Source organism: Megalops cyprinoides, chromosome 5 (assembly GCF_013368585.1).
Source record: "Megalops cyprinoides isolate fMegCyp1 chromosome 5, fMegCyp1.pri, whole genome shotgun sequence".
Classification (NCBI taxonomy): Eukaryota; Metazoa; Chordata; class Actinopteri; order Elopiformes; family Megalopidae; genus Megalops; species Megalops cyprinoides.
Window position 1 is genome coordinate 7,849,270 of NC_050587.1, and position 16,093 is coordinate 7,865,362.

At 45.2% G+C, this 16,093-nt stretch overlaps 1 protein-coding gene across 1 annotated transcript in view; it reads right to left on the reverse strand.

The window, feature by feature from the left end:
* Nucleotides 1–14,120, reverse strand: part of cplane1 (ciliogenesis and planar polarity effector 1) — a 35,604-nt gene extending 21,484 nt beyond the window's left edge. Inside the window, exons 1-22 of the mRNA XM_036528712.1 lie at nucleotides 13,996–14,120; nucleotides 11,575–11,710; nucleotides 11,266–11,385; nucleotides 10,930–11,162; nucleotides 10,224–10,330; nucleotides 9,980–10,136; nucleotides 9,766–9,869; nucleotides 9,065–9,247; nucleotides 6,819–7,068; nucleotides 6,388–6,546; nucleotides 4,637–5,403; nucleotides 4,182–4,372; nucleotides 3,760–3,840; nucleotides 3,422–3,586; nucleotides 2,766–2,939; nucleotides 2,367–2,595; nucleotides 2,165–2,277; nucleotides 1,726–1,943; nucleotides 1,187–1,351; nucleotides 834–957; nucleotides 550–644; nucleotides 84–230 (exon numbers count right to left, since the gene is read on the reverse strand). Of these exons, the coding sequence (XP_036384605.1) occupies nucleotides 84–230; nucleotides 550–644; nucleotides 834–957; nucleotides 1,187–1,351; nucleotides 1,726–1,943; nucleotides 2,165–2,277; nucleotides 2,367–2,595; nucleotides 2,766–2,939; nucleotides 3,422–3,586; nucleotides 3,760–3,840; nucleotides 4,182–4,372; nucleotides 4,637–5,403; nucleotides 6,388–6,546; nucleotides 6,819–7,068; nucleotides 9,065–9,247; nucleotides 9,766–9,869; nucleotides 9,980–10,136; nucleotides 10,224–10,330; nucleotides 10,930–11,162; nucleotides 11,266–11,385; nucleotides 11,575–11,710; nucleotides 13,996–14,076 (3,999 nt within the window). The 5' untranslated portion in view covers nucleotides 14,077–14,120. The remainder of the gene's footprint in view (nucleotides 1–83; nucleotides 231–549; nucleotides 645–833; nucleotides 958–1,186; nucleotides 1,352–1,725; nucleotides 1,944–2,164; nucleotides 2,278–2,366; nucleotides 2,596–2,765; nucleotides 2,940–3,421; nucleotides 3,587–3,759; nucleotides 3,841–4,181; nucleotides 4,373–4,636; nucleotides 5,404–6,387; nucleotides 6,547–6,818; nucleotides 7,069–9,064; nucleotides 9,248–9,765; nucleotides 9,870–9,979; nucleotides 10,137–10,223; nucleotides 10,331–10,929; nucleotides 11,163–11,265; nucleotides 11,386–11,574; nucleotides 11,711–13,995) is intronic.
* Between the last annotated feature and the right edge of the window lie 1,973 nt (nucleotides 14,121–16,093).

A 16,093-nucleotide genomic window follows, 5' to 3' on the forward strand; every position in this document is an offset into this window, starting at 1 on the left:
GAGAGGTGTCACAGAAGTGTGCCGTCAGAGACATGTCAATCGACAATGAATTCTGTAAAGGTGCTCAGGGAGTTGACTGTTACCATGGGGATGGGGGGAAGTTCAGACACCAGGCTGAGCACCAGGTCCTGGAGGATTTCCTCAGCCTTCAGAAAACGAGAGAAGGGCAGGAGCCGACAGGCCCAGAGCAGCGCGTCCTTACAGCACGACACCACATCACTGCCCCCATCCTGAAACGTACAGTCATAGCCCTGAAACACACGCACACACACATACACACACACACACACACACACAAACACACACACACACACACACACACACACACACACACACACACACACACACACACACACACACAGTATATCTGAGCATAACTGAGTAGGTAAGTCTTTAGCACTTAAGTAAGTCTGCGCTTTGTTACATTTCTTTACCACATATACATCAGAAAACAGTTCAGACTCCATCCAAGCATGGAAACAGATAAAGTGCATGCTTTCCAACACCCAGCCTCTCTTTCCCTGTGTACTGTACCTGTGAGTCTCTCACTTGATTCCTGGCAGCCTGGTACTTTCTGCAGGAGACGGAGAGCTGGTCCCGCACATGCAGCATCCAGCACAGCCCACAGAGCTCTCTGAAGCATGCTGAGAAAAAGAAGCTACTTAATCATCATTTCCCCAAAGTGTCCAGTGATTCCTACATTCTGTCATTTAAGCAGACACTCTTCTTCAGAGCAACTTCCAGACTGTGTCTTTTAAATCAGGTCACTTTGCCATCTCTGATGAGATGTACCTCAGGGCAGAAAGATGAAATTTGATACGTATATTGCTTACCTATAACCTGTACTGTGACAGTGTCCATACGCCCTTCACTGTAGGTCTTAGGCCTGAAGAAGCCATTGCTGGTCACAAAGCTCATTAGTCCATCTGGCAATGAGTTCAAGGGCTGGGAGCATTTCTACCAAATAATCCAAAGAAAAGACAGTTATCCCTGATAAACCAAAGTATCTGCTTAATTCAGGGATATATTTATCATAAAACTGTCATAAAAATCACAGCTGCTAATAAGGGATTGGTTCAAAATACAATCTGAATCATGAAGGCAGCAGCTGGAGCATGAGAGGTGGACAGAGAGGCACAGCAGTCAGGACTGCAGAGCAGGTGAGGTCTGAACGGCTGGGCAGTACCTTGTGTACCAGCTGGCGACACCGCTGCAGGCTGGTGATGTACCACTGGGCAGCTGGGCGCGAGCAGCGGGCGGCCCTGAGGAGCAGCAGCACCCTCTGCAACACCCCGGACACCTGCTGACGGGACAGCCTCTCCGAAACCAGCCCCACGTCCCCCGTAGAGCCCTGGGGGTAAAGAGTCCAGCCGTATTGACCAGTGATGAGCAGCAGAACTTAATCTTGCAATTTACCGTTCCTTCCTTTTTTCAGTTTAAATTAGTGTTACACTGGATATGGAATTAGCATGTGATGTCACAATAATCTCACAATGAAGCCCAAAGCATAAGCAACCACAAGATTGTTACAGCACTGCACAAAAATACAAAATTCCTGAAATTTGACCGGAGCAAGACAATAGAAGTGTGGCAAAAGTGTGTGTGTGTGTGTGTGTGTGTGTGTGTGTGTGTGTGTGTGTGTGTGTGTGTGTGGACACACATCAGTGACCAGAGCAGGAGCCACAGAGTCAGTATGGGGAGGGAGAGGTCAGTGTGTGAGGGCACCTCTATGTCGGTGGCAGGCTGGGGGCAGTACAGCGGGGGTGCAGGCAGGTACACTCCTGCAGGCACTAATCCACTGAGACTGGTTGCCAGGTCCCTGGCGGAGTGCAGCAGGCGGTGCAGAGGCTGAGAGAGGACGTCCACCTCCACCATGACTGAGGCCTTCAGGATCTCCTGCACAGAGACCTGCAGCAGCTCCATATCCTCCTCCTCCATAGAATCTGGGAGCGTGTGAATGAAATGCTGTGTTAAATACTGATTATGAGTTACCAATTTTGTCTACATTTTTCTACATTCTATGTTTCAGGTACTTCTACTACTGGAGTATTCTGGAATTCAAACCCCTGGAATTCCTGTATCTGTAATACTGAAATTACATATTTACAAAAGCTACAGTGTGAAACCAGACCTGTGAAATGTTTGTAAGGTGTGCCGTCTTTGCCCCTCTGGGTCTCCAAAGGTCCCGTCTCCAGGCCCAGTAGGGACTCTAGCTGGTCCTGGAAAATGCCCCCTGGCTGAAACTGTGCAGGCAGGTGCAATTCCCTCCACTTCAGCCTGGAGACAACAGGGGAACAGCTGGCGTTAACTCACTTGCCAAAGGATGACCCTCAGACAGCGCAGTGGGGTTACGGGAGGGGACTCACTTGGTGAAGTCAAAGTGATCCTTGCAGTAGGTGGTGTAGGCCAGCCCCAGAAACACAGCGGTCTTCCAGTCCCCGAGGTGGTGGGCCAGCCACACGGCCTCCGGCAACAGCCCCCCCTGCAGGAGGAGGTCCAGGGTGTACTCCACTGTCCAAACCTCTGACAGCTGCTGCCTCCGCACAGCCCCCAAAACGGTGCTCTGAGACAGGGGTACCAAGCGCTGGCACGCAGCTGGATGAACGAACAAAGCAACAAACAAGCACGTACTCAGCCACACTCCATTTATATTTATTGTAATGTCATCATGAGACACATAATATCTTAAGGGAACATTTAAAAACATGTTGAATATATTCAGTTCACAGCACGTGCAATGCTGAGAAGACCCAGCTGATTCCCACCTGGAGGGAGATGCAGAGGGGGCAGTACATCAACACTGTGGGGGGGCAGGATGGTCAGGGGCTGGTTTGTGAAGTAAGCGGCCATGAACCTGCCCAGCGACTGCACGACCGCACATGCAGCCTCACGGCCCACCTCCTCTGGCAGCCAAGCCACTGAGAACTGATCTCCTTCTCCTGGACCAGGAAGGAGGGAGGGAGAAACAAAGTACTTTTTAAGCACCTTGATAACTGAAGGGCTGTATAAAACAAATACAAATTCAACTGACTTCATTGTTTCTTTACCCTAAAAAAAGTAGACAGACACAAAAAGAGAGAAGGTGGTGTCTACTATTACAAAAACAGATGAGAAAAGTAAGTTTGCTAGCTGAATGACAATCAGTACTATTGTTTTAATTATAATCATTTCTAGTCTAGGGCAGCAGTGTGGCATAGTGCTAAGGACCAGGGCTCGTAACCAAAAGGTTGCTGGTTCGATTCCCTGCTGGGGCACTGCTATCGTACCCTTGGGCAAGGAACTTAACCCACAATTGCCTCACTAAATATCCAGCTGTGTAAATGGATAAAACTGTAACCTACATGTACTGTATGTAAGTTGCTCTGGATGAGAGGGTCTGCTTAAAGACTGCCTGGTCACAGAGAAGGGGTGGAGGGCATACCTGCAGGGTCTGCTTGATCCTCTGGCTCTTCCCCGTTCTGTTGGACCAGCTGGCGGACCATGTGGTCGCATAGGCCTTGGGCCTCGCGTAGCCGATACTGGAACAGCAGTCCATACAACAGGGATAAGCAGTATCTGGTCTCCAAAAGGTATGTTAACGTGCTACCTGGGGAGCGCACAAATATTAAATACTTACAGGAGCACAGGAGTTTAGTGATTATTTCTGATTAAATTATTACTGACAGAAATACTTTGATGTATTTTGCTCAGACAGCTTATGCTTACTAAATGCTTTAAGTTGCACCACCGCATCTGAGATATGGCTGATGGCATGATTACCTCTCTCCTTCTCTGCGCACAGCTCTGCTCTCCAAACCTGAGCACTTTCTGCATATGAGCCTAACAGGAAATGCTGCTCTCCTGGGGACACAAAATAAGTCGGACACATTAGGGCTACAACTCTAAGTTAATATATATCTTGAACTGGAAAGAACTGAATTTCAGGAACTAACAAATTTTATTGTCGCAAAATGTGTTGTTATGGATTTTGAATTTATCTGAAGATAACTGTTTACTACATTATCTGAATGGAGTATATAAAATCATTCTATGGTGTGTTATGTATATGTTATTTTCTCTGGACACCACCCTGATTCAGTTCTTTCTCTCTCTATGCAGAGTCAAAAGAAGGACGTAAATGAAAAAAAGAGAAACGAATGAGAGAACATGTCTACAGCAAAGTCAGTGTGACTGATTGGGACCTGCAACACTGCGCAGTGTGGGAGCTGCTCCCAGCTGGTCCCCAGCTCCCTGCAGCGCCTCCTGGATGTGGGACAGGATGTGCAAGATGCGTCCCAGCTCTGCCTTGCAGTGGGCGTGCCCCGTGTGGCCCAGCAGCTCCGCCCGGTAATGCAGAGCCTGCTGATACAGAACCCGCCACACGCCCAGCAATCTGAAGGGAAACACAACACAGAAACGGGTTAAACAGACATGAACATGCAAGACTCACTTCAACAACCTCTAAACAACAAGGAGCAGAAAGGAGCGGACTCAAATATACTGCCTCGTAAAGAAGCAGGACCTGACACAACTGCTTCATGTCCTGAGCTGCATCACCATTCTGTATTCTAGAATAAAAGATGCTTTTTGCATTCAACCTGGGCCCTAATCAAAGTGTGCTGCAGAGACAGTTTTGGAGAAGAAGGAGCATACACACCTGCCAGAGGGCCGGTGGCGACAGAGCAATGCACTCTCAGATACACCTTCCACAGCACCCCTTTCCTCATCTTGTAGAAATGGCACAGAGAATTTGTCAGAGGGTGAGAAGTGACGTGTTGGCTCCCCATGCAGGTCAGGAGGGTGGTGAACAGCTTTCTTCTGGAGGCAGTAGGTGTGATCCAGGCTGTGGGAGGCCAGTCGCAGAACCAGGAGAGCACGAGACAGGGTGTGAGAGAAGAGACCGTAGCAGGGCTGTGGCGGATCAGCGGGAGGAAAGAGGAGCAGGTGAATTATCTGTCTTGTTAGCTCCACAACCACCCCCAGACAGCTGTCCTGCCCCGAATGTGTGGTGTCCCAGGGGACCAGGGACAGCAGAGTCCTGAACAGACGCAGCACACGGGACGGCTGGGTGTGGCCCTTTTCTTCCCCATTACAGGGCGCTGGCGGGACGAGCTGGAGGAGAGCGGCCAGATGGAGCGCGCAGCGGACAACATATCGCAGCAGCCGTCGCCTGTGCTGCAAGACGCCCCCTAGCGACACACCAAGGGCCCAGGCAGTCAGCATGATCCTCTGAACGCGCTCCAACTCCACCAGGAGGGGCAGGGTTCCTTCCTCACTATCTGCAGGATCCTCGGGGTCATAACGATCACCAGGACCTGGAGCAGCCTGGGCGTGGAGGGTGTCAAACATGGAGGCAAACTCCAGCCTCCCTCTGTCCTCTACCTGTGAGCCTGGAAACTGACTGCCTTCATCATCAGAGTCATCCTGGTGTCAGAGAGAGTCAAGACACAAGCCTTTACTTCTCTGAAATGAACCCCTGTATTTATGATGATATGTACAAATCTGCATAGCAAGGTAACTTCAGCCTATTCTCTCTATAAGAATGCAAATGGCATTCTGGGCTTTCTATAAGGCTTTGATTACCATAGAGCTGATCACAAATACATGAAAGAACAGTCAAATTAGCTTGTTAAGCTTGAATTAGCCTGAACCAAGGTTAATTACAATTACAGCACTCAAGAATTTCAAAACAAGAACCAGCTGAACCAACCACATTATTACTTCAGGTCTGAATTGCATTAAGAACATTAACTGCACCATGGCATTGCATCCAATACAGCACCAGTGATTTGCACAGTGACAGTTCCACAACTGACTCACATTTCACAAAGTACAGTATAAATATACTGTAATATATATTCAAATATGTTTGAAGAACATATATTTCATGAACTTAGCTAACGATTTTGCTCAAATAAATGAGAAACATTATTTGAAACATAAACAATCATTTTACCCATTAATTTGTCATTCCACTTTTAAGAATCAAGGGGTTATGTCAACCAAAATTACAAGAATGCACTACACCTAATCAGCTAGCTAGCAGTCAAAAATATCTAGCTAATTAAGTACGCTGTATAGTTAGTAGTTTTAACAAAACTGGGTTAAAATGGCTAAATCTAAATCAGTTCAAACAAAACACAGTAGCTAAATGCGAGACAGTAACTAACACAGTGGCTAGTGACTTAGCTAGCTATATATGATATATATATGATAGCTAGCTAGCCAAGTATTCAATATCATAAGGAAAGCAGAGCTAATTAGATAGCTGGTCAGGTCATTAAACCTGCTTACATATCAAGGGGTTAAAACACAAATCACTGACAGCCACAAAAAAAAGAAATTGGCAGTACTGAAGAGTGGCAGCACAGTATCAGAGAGATGCTAAAACAGATTCTGGTTGCTGACCTGAGTTCTTGTGAGTAACTCCTGGATGTCCCTAGAGTCTCCATCATCTCGCAGAAAGAGGGGTAGGGTGCATAGAGCCATGTCCTTATGTTGCAATTCCTGCAGGCTAACGGTCAGTTTCAAGGTGGCCAGAGACTCCAATAACACACTCCCCTGGGGCTGTGGGTGGGGGGTCGGGGGTGTAAATGAAAAGATTAATGAAAATCTCTTCAGCTGTTCATTTTTTACAACACAGTCAATGAGACAAACCCCTTAAACTGCTGGGAGTATGTGTGTCTGGTTTCCAAGAGGTTTGTTTGATTTTGTGGATAATATGAATGTACACCCTTTGCCCTTAAAGTAAAAACCCCTTACCTGTCAATATAACCTGAAACCAAATTCCCTCACAGGTAGCCTTATTCTGTGTGACTACAGAGATTCTGCCCACCCACCTGAATATTAGCCAGGGCCTTGCGGACTCTCTCCAGCCCCTCCACGGTTTCTGCGAGGAGGTTGCTCACAAGCGCGGTCGGGGAGGGGCGTACAGGAACCCTGAGCACAGTGGCCATGTAGCCATCTGACACAATGAGGTAAGGCAAGCGCGGGTGCCAGGTGACAGAGTAGCGCTGCCGCAGGACGTCCCGGGTCGAAGCACAAGAGCTGGAGAGGGAGGCCTCATTCGGGAACAGAGGTACCGGGCGTCTGGAGGGGGGAGGCACCGAAACAGAAAGGGAGGTCAATGATGTTACTGTGTGAAGGGCAAAAACCTCTCCTTACATGCAAGTGATTTTGGAAAGAAAGAATAAAACATATTAAAACAGTACTGTAACCACTGTTTATCAAATATACAATATCACTACACACCACTACTTCACTCTGCACTACAATATTATTGACTCCATATACTCTTTTGGGACCATACCATCTCAAATCAAGCAATGTTTTATGGACTTTGGTCTACATCCATGACATAGCGGACAAAGTGGAAAAGCATACACTACTTTGTCCACTTTGGTCCACAATATGAGTTGATTTTAGATGGATACAGCTCTTTGGTAGAACTGCATTCTAACACACCAGCAAATCCTGAGTTTCATGAATCATGTCCAGACTCATATACATTAGGCAAATAAATACATCCCAGAAACAGAAGTAGATTTAAATGAATCCATCCGTGTTGAAAGGTATGGAATACATTAGATAATTAGATGGATCAGATTGTTGTTAAAAATTTGTCACGTAACTGTAGGTTGTCAAGCTCGGTGAAAACAGGTGTCTGCAAATTCGTCGGAGAACACTTCTGCAGGGCTTATGAAATGCATGTCAATTCTGTAATCATGAAAATGCTGCTGATTTAGAATGTAAGCTACCTGATAAAGAAATCAGTGCATCTCTTGCGCTGCAAAACATAAAGCTTCCACCTACATCGTTGCTCACCATAAATAATTTCAAAACTGACCACGATTCGGACCACATTCCTCCGCTTATGATGGGACTGCCTCTTACAGCTAATGAATGTCCTTACAAATAAAATTTGAATAATGAGAGAGCAGCATGTAAAATAAAACGGAGGGAATTATCTGTGTGTACCAGTATTTGAAATTGATGGAAATGTGTACAGTACCATTTTAATGCATGTTTAATGCAGGATATTTTATATGCTTTGCACATGAACTTAAAAAAGAAAAGATGAACTTCACAATCAAAACTTCACAATGCCAACCATTCAGGACCCAAAAGCTGAAAGAGAAGTTAGAAAGGAATCTTACAAGTGCCAGGTTCATGTAATTATTTTAAAGCGTTACATTATAGTATAGAATAGTACTGTATGGTACAGTCTATGTTAGGTACGTTAAAGTATATGTGTGTGTATGTATATGCATACATATACATCCTTTAAAGTAACGTTAAAATTCCCTACATACAGGGAATTAGTGCAGTATTAACATGCAGTGCAAAAAACGCTTTAGTATAGCTGCTATAGTACTTACACAGCAAAATGACAAAATGATCACGTTGGAAGAGGAAAGCCAAGACAGACAGAGCAAATGACTAGAGATGAGAGAAGACAGCAGGGAAAGGAAGGTAAAGGAAGAGAGGGGTAAAACAGCATTTACAAGACAATTTTAAACAAAGATAAAAGATAAACAAAAGTTAACATGAATGATGAACCGAGCCTGACTGAATTATGATCTGAAAATATGTGACAGAATACAGATGCTAATACTGCCCTTTCATCATAAATGAATAATTCACCAAACCAAGGAGCTATTTCAGTGGAGAATCCTTGCTTAATACTGGTTCCATCTCAGGGGGCCCAACTGTCACTTATATATTTCAGCGGGGCATTTGACTTTTCTAGAGGGTCATTACAGCAATGGCACAGACTGCACCAATCACTGTTGTTGAGTTAACACTTACACACACTCCACAGAAAATGACAAGACTTCTGGACTGCACCAATCGATGGAGATTCAAAAAATAAATTTCAATTTTAGCCTAGTTCTTCTCCCTGTCACTAATTACAAATGTAACCTGCGATTAATAAGGGTTCAAGGTTGGGCTTCCCCTTGCTCTGTGTGTACAGGTGACTACACTGTCCTGTTACAGCACCATATGCTACCTTCCCATCTCACTTGGTTACATCAGACCTGTGCATGTATGTATGGATTCATATTTGTTTGTAAAGTGGACAGACCTGTAGGTGACAAGTGGGTGAAGTGGAAGGAAGTGGGCAGGGCCAAACTCTACATTGCACCCTGAGGTGGAGAGAGAGATCAGTCCTCCTAGACGGGCCAAGAGCAAGAGGGACCCCCGCTTCAACACACAGGCCAGGTACAGCCCCCCTGGGGTCCAGCTTACAGCTCCTACCCAGTATGACCTGCAGGGAGAAGACAGCACCATGGATACATCTGCACAAACAAACAGAGGCTGAGAATGAGATGAAGGAGGCAGAGACACAGATTGGTAAAGAGAAACTGAGAGTGAATAAGAGTAAACTGAAGACACCCAAGCCTAGTACAAACTTGCATATTTATTGGACCGAATACAGTATAAAACTCCGTGTTGCTCCCTAATACCGTGTTGTTCACAGACACTGCGGTATTTGGGCCATATCTCAACTGGCATTAATTACTCCTGCTCTGAGCAAGCTTCAAACACGGCTATTACTACAGCTTAGTTTTGCGAATCAGCTGATTTACCTGTGTGCAAAAGTATACTCATAGCCAAGTATACGAGTATACAACTACATTTTACAGCTCAAGATGAGCACAGGTGAACTCCACACAGATGTAGTGTAAAATGAAAGCTGACCTCTTGATTGGATTGAGAGAGAGAACTGAATTGAGGGAATTGTCGTGCAAGATCCCCAAACCCCATTCTGCTTTTGACTCTTACCTAATATACTTTGATGGGATAGAGAAGTTCTTGCTGCCACACCCTCCCAACCCACTGGAAACAGAGACGAAGTTCTGGGTACTGACAAACAAAACTTGTGTGGCCTAAATAGTGGAAAGGTGGTAAATGACAAAGACAGTTTGTCAGAGGCAATGGTCATAAGAGGATACATAACAATAATTCAATCAAGAATTCTCTTGAGAAAGCCATTCACCCTGGGGTCTCTCTGGTTCAAGGCAATAGCCAGGAGCTGGCCATCTGGGGAGAAAGCAGGCACCAGTGCCCCTCTGGACTTCACAGGTCGGCAAGGCGGTGAGAGGTGGGTCAGGGGGTATGTCCGGGTGGCCCAGCTCACGCTGTACCCAGTCGGACTGCAGAGAGTTAACACCCTTCAGTCTCCTGTCCCAGCACTCCACACAAGCATTCCCCCTGCAATCTAACTCCTAAAGAGGGCCCACCTGGGTCTTTGCACTGAATCCTCCTCCCACTGGATCTTGAGGAAAGAGAGCATCAACTGCTCCCCTGCGGTAAAGACAAAGGCACTGAGGCAACAGTCCCCCACAGCCTGAAACAAAAATCAAGAGAGGATCATGAATCAACAGCATGGGGCAACTGACTGTGCCGTCCTTATGGGGCGTCTCCTCTCACACATGATCCCTGTCTGTACCGGTCCCTCAGTGGTAGAATGAACTCCCCATGGGGGTCAGGACAGCGGAATCACTGGTGTGAAGGAGAGCCTTCACCACCTCTCCCGAAGGCTGTCCTTCACAACTGGCCATCTTCCAACGGAGACTGAAGACGCACCTCAATCCCTGCCCCCTAACAACTGCTTCTTACAGTACTTCCTATTTATTATATGTGTAGTATTGTGATGTGTTCTGGATTCTGTGATCTAGTGACTCATGTATGGTAGTGTACTTGGCAACCCTAATCAGGTTGCACAAGTGAACTTGTCACGGGGCTTGAATACTGCTTTGATCACGTTCACTGGCCTGGGAGTGTTGTTAGCTTTGTCTGACACTGATGCTCATTTAACTCGAATAATTCTGTTCTTCTATGCCGGAAGTCACTCTGGATAAGAGCGTTTGCTAAATGTATGTAGTGTAATGTATTGCATGTCACACACAGCTGAGCTCGAAGCTCTTTGGCTTCCTCCATCCTCACCTCTCCCTGAGCGAACACGCTGTGGTGGGAGGCCTCCTTGTCCTGGGGAGAGGGCAGAGCCGTGGCGTCTAACGGCAGAATCTGCGCCCAGTGGCCGTTAACTGCCCCGTCCCGCACTCCTGCCAGGTCCTGCAGCGTAATGCACTGCCACAGGAACACCTGCCCTGTGAGGGCTGTGAGGAGAACCCGCCGCCCGTCACCCGAAACCAGCAGGGAGAGGCGCACGGAGGCCTCTGCGAACACAAACAGACAGGGCAGAAAGAGGAGCATCAGTTACTCTGTGACTTTAGTTTAAAAAGGAGACCAACAGAGGCACACTTCTGCACATACACGTACCGTGAGCTGCAGTTACAAACTGACATACTGCTGGTGCTGTGTTAATGGTCTTCAAGCAGTCTCTGTCCCTGCTCCAAAGGAAAACCTCTCCTGAGATGAGCAATCCAGCAAGCCACATACCTACACATAAAGGAGCAAGTCATAATGAAGCCAATGAACAGAGAAAGAGAACAATGTTGCTGTGCTGTAACTAGTGCCTCAGATTTCATAGTTAAGTGAAGACTGACTTCTCAAAACAGCTTGTGATGTCCAACCAACAGCAATAACATGTTTGTTGTTCAAAAAAAAAATTGGATGCAGTTTGCACACCATTCTGGGACCCCGTCATGGTCACCACTCTTTGGAGCAGGGGCTGCAGTTTGGGGATCTTCTTCTTGGTCCGCCCTGATACCATGTTGATTTCACTAATCCGATTGTCATCCAGTAGGAACACAGACTCCTTCTCCTGCAGGAATGAGACAAATGATATTAGCAGGGTAGAACTATCTGGAAGTAAAAATATCAAAAACCATCAAAATTGCCATTTTTGTAACAAGGTTGGATTTACAGTGAGTATCTCCCATGCTGCAACTCCTTCCCTGTCAAACAGGGACTAGGCGTACTAAACAAAAACCAAACACCAAATAAGTTTCATCAGTTTCTCATCCAGTCCAAGATTTAAGCAAATATTTTGCTCACACAGTACACTTTTCCCACAGCTGGAACTTCACCGGTACGTTTTCACAGTTGTAGGTACCATAGGTAGTTAGGTAGGTAGGCAGTGCTGTAATGGCTTATTGCTGTCAGTGTGCTGGCCATATAGGCTGGGCCTGTCATACCAGTGTGTCATATAAATATAGTATAAATTTCTTTATATGAAACCCTGTACTCATGTGGCACAACAAATCCTGCCACTGTGTCTGTGAACAAATCAGGTGTTCTCTGTCAGCCTCCAAGCCGTCCTCTGCTGCACTTCTCCCTTTCTCATCTCTCCCTAACCTAATACTAGCAGTCAACCCCTTCCTGCAGTCATTACCAAAAAAAACCTCATTACAGAGATGTATTCCATGTAATAAACTAATGTGCACCCTTATTTCTCTACTTAGGTATTTAGACAGGGTGGAGAGATTGTGGTGCATGCTTTAATGCTTTAATAACAGAAGTCATAATTCAAACCTTATTGTTGACATTTAATAATGGTGAATAGGCAGCTGATGTTATGCAAGCAATAAACATGTTGTTGTGACTGGCTAGAAGTCATATGGCTCTAGTTGTCTTGCTAGTCAAGTCTTCTAGCAGATTAGAAAACAAGTACTCCTCATTGACATATCACATGCAAAAACACATTGTACAAATGTACTGTTGCTACCTTTGCTACTGTTTATCTAGAACATGTGCACCCACAAACAGCAGAAACATGCATGCAGCTGTTCTGGAAACATGCAATGAATTTGACTCCATGGCAAATACAATGGCTACCAGGTTAGCTAAATATTTAAGCACTTGCCTCAAAGGTGCCCACATGCTGTTACATTATGAGCGAGGCTAACATCAATGGCCATCTTCTCAATATATGGTAAAATATACTACTCTATACTTCCTGAGGCTACCACAGCATCACTGAGCAGACTACTACAGATCAGTAATGCATTACCAGTATGAACTGTAATTACAGACTCTGCTGTGCTTACCGGGGTGATGCGTTTGCCCACTGTAGACATGTGACTTTCAAAACTGTCCACACTGAAGCCTGCAAGTCATCAACTAACTGCATCAGAAGCAACCAAAACTTTTAACCCCACATTACATATGTAACAACGTGCCATTGGCTGTATAACATAACGTGACAATATTCAGTGTTTCAGTATAATCTATCCCACACACACCAGTACATCCAGTCATACCAATGCAAAATAAAAGATGATTTACAAATTACTGTATACAACATACTGATCTTTTCTCCACATTGGCCAGTTAAGGCAGGATCTCTCATGTTTTTGCAAAGAGCAGCACTTGTGTGAATATGGAATGTGGTATCTAAGAGTAATATACTGTAATCATTTCAGGTCCACCACCCACTGGGACTCTCAGTCCTACAGACAAGGCAGGGAGTGAGAAGTTTTCATTTGAAGAGGTGGCTCCATATTATACACCACTGGCGACAAGGCAATGTAATGGCAGATACTGACAGAATACTCTGCAGCACTATTCTAGTAAATGACAAGTTGTGTCATGAGAACACACAAGAACTGTAGCCTTATATTGTATTAACGAAAATCACAGCAAAATAGTTGCGATTTTAAAGGGGGTCTTGGCGCTTAAAAGTAGTATGGCAAAATCATATCACTACTTTGTAAATAGGTATGGAGGAAACAGCTTTGACACACCCACCCATTCCCTGATGCCAGACACTTGGTATTCAAGCAGTGTGCATGCAGCAATATGGATCAGGCTCCTAACCTATCAAAGGCAGATCGTAAGCTTACTATATACCTAGTGAAGTTGCAAGTTGTTTTTAATTCACATTCACTGGCAGTTTAGGAATTTCACCAGCATCAACGTGCCGATGACCCATCCGGGTAAAAGGCGATTTTCACTGAACTCTTCCCATCCAGTTGCTGATTCAAAACACCAACCGTCTCCCTCGAGTTCAGTGAGGTCACTGGTTCGACTCCCAGGTGACACTGGGATAGCGTTGTCTCGTACACGTATGTAATAGTGCAATTAGACAATCATAATTGTTTTCCTCACCAGTCCAAGCCAGCAGAACCGAGGCCATGGCTTCTTCCGCTTGATGGTGGACAGTAACACAACCTCCAGGTGAAGTTCCATATTCACCCTTATCGTGACCCCGCCAGGGCAGGCACATTAAGCACACAGATGATGCGTCGGCCACTAATTAACACATCCTGCTCGTGAAGGCGGTATTATCATTGTTCCCTGCAACCATGACATGGCTATACAAAGAGACTAGCTAAGAAGCCCATTCTATGTTGGTGAACTAACTAGACGAAGTAACTTACCGACTGGTTAGCCACCTAGGGAGGTGGACCAAAAAAGTTTGCGACCTGAGCGAGTCAGACCTTGTTAATTTTCATAAACGTAGCGAGCTACTACGGATCATACAATACTTCCTCAAAAAGGTTGTCTGTAACATGCCTCAGTTAAGGCTAGATGGCTATCTAAAACCTCCTTCGTGCAGTGTAAGCAGCCAGCTAATGTTAGATGAACCAGATCCGAGGCATCCGTTTGGCTGCAAATCAGTGTGCACGTATCTTACCTTGCTAGCTAATCTCCGCAAGTTTCTTTACATATGTGAAACTGCAAGCTTCTTCCATTATAGTCTACCTATCTAGCTACCTAACTTTAGATAAATCAGACAACAATAGCGACCGTAGATTAAATCGTCTGTCAAATCCAGCGAGTGTACGTACATGCTAAAAGCTAGAAAGCGGTGCTTTAACTTCAATAGCACTGTGATGAAACGATAACTACATCAGACAGCGTTCTATACGTAAATAGACTGTTAACGTTAGCTAACTAAGCAAGCTTGATCGCATACACCACAACCGGTCCGTAAAACGTTCCAAACTTGAATCTTGTTTGCCATCACAAGTAAGAGAAATTGGCCACTCTAGAGTGGCTTTGCTAATTAAGACAGGCTAGCTAACGATCAGTGGAATAGCCAACTATTATTTTGACTGAATTGAAAAGCCGATTGCTCACACTCATTGCTAGACATCCAGATAGGTATCCTAATCGCAAGAAAAAGATATGAATATCTATCTAGCAAATGGCAGTACTTTACAACATCTAAAGTTGCTAACGTTATCGAGTTATTTTACATTATCTAGCACGATGATAATACGCTCACTGTCAATAAAACAACTTCAGGGATTGCCTTGCTCGCTTGCTTGCTAACATTGAGCAGTGGCTGCGGGACTACAGTTAGGTTAGCTAAATTAGCTATCCTGCTACCCTGGAAACAGGCGTGTTTGAGAGCGTCATGATGCGCAATCTTCTGAGATTAATGTAAAATGTGGAAAAAACGGCGCAGACGTATCATCCATGGATCGGCTGGTTTAGCGAGGTCATCATCGCCTTACACCCGTGCACATACAATACAGATCAGCAATTTTGCGCAGAAATTTTGCGCAACGTGGCGTCATCAAACATCCAGACTGTTAACTGTCCACAGTGCTTGCTGTTTCGTGCTTGCAAACCGTCACACGACTGTAACATTATAACTTCTAGGATATCAGTTGGTAATCATTGTGGCATGTTTTACTATTTACCAGTATGGTCAACCGAAGTCAGCTGTTCGTGTTCGTAGCATTAGTTTTAAAAACTTCAACTCTTTCTCAACTTCCTACAGCGATATCCCAGAGACGCCACAGGGGTTGCTGGGGAACAGGACCCTGTTAACAGAGCACATGTATCATTAAAATGTAATACCGTAGCTTTGAAATGCAAGGGTTTTCCGAAGGGCACCGCAGGCGCCATTCTGCAGTGTCTTTTGCGTCCGGTCAAATTTGCAATGCGAGCTGTGGATAAAATGCATGATCTCTAGAAGTGCCTTACTGCTTAAATCAGAAGGTCTTGCACATTTTGTTTACCCTGCTGTCCTTACACGTGGCTGTTCAGACAAGCAATGATACCAACAAAACGTTATTTAGATTTTCATTTGGAAGAATACACAACTCAAAACTCGGTGTTTTATCTGACAGAAGGGCCGAAGATGGACTTGAAGTACCTGGCTCTAGCAATACTACTACTACTACTAATGATAATATGATTTTTTTTTTTGCTTGTTAGTTAACATGAGCTACAAGAAGTATTGCTTTAAACA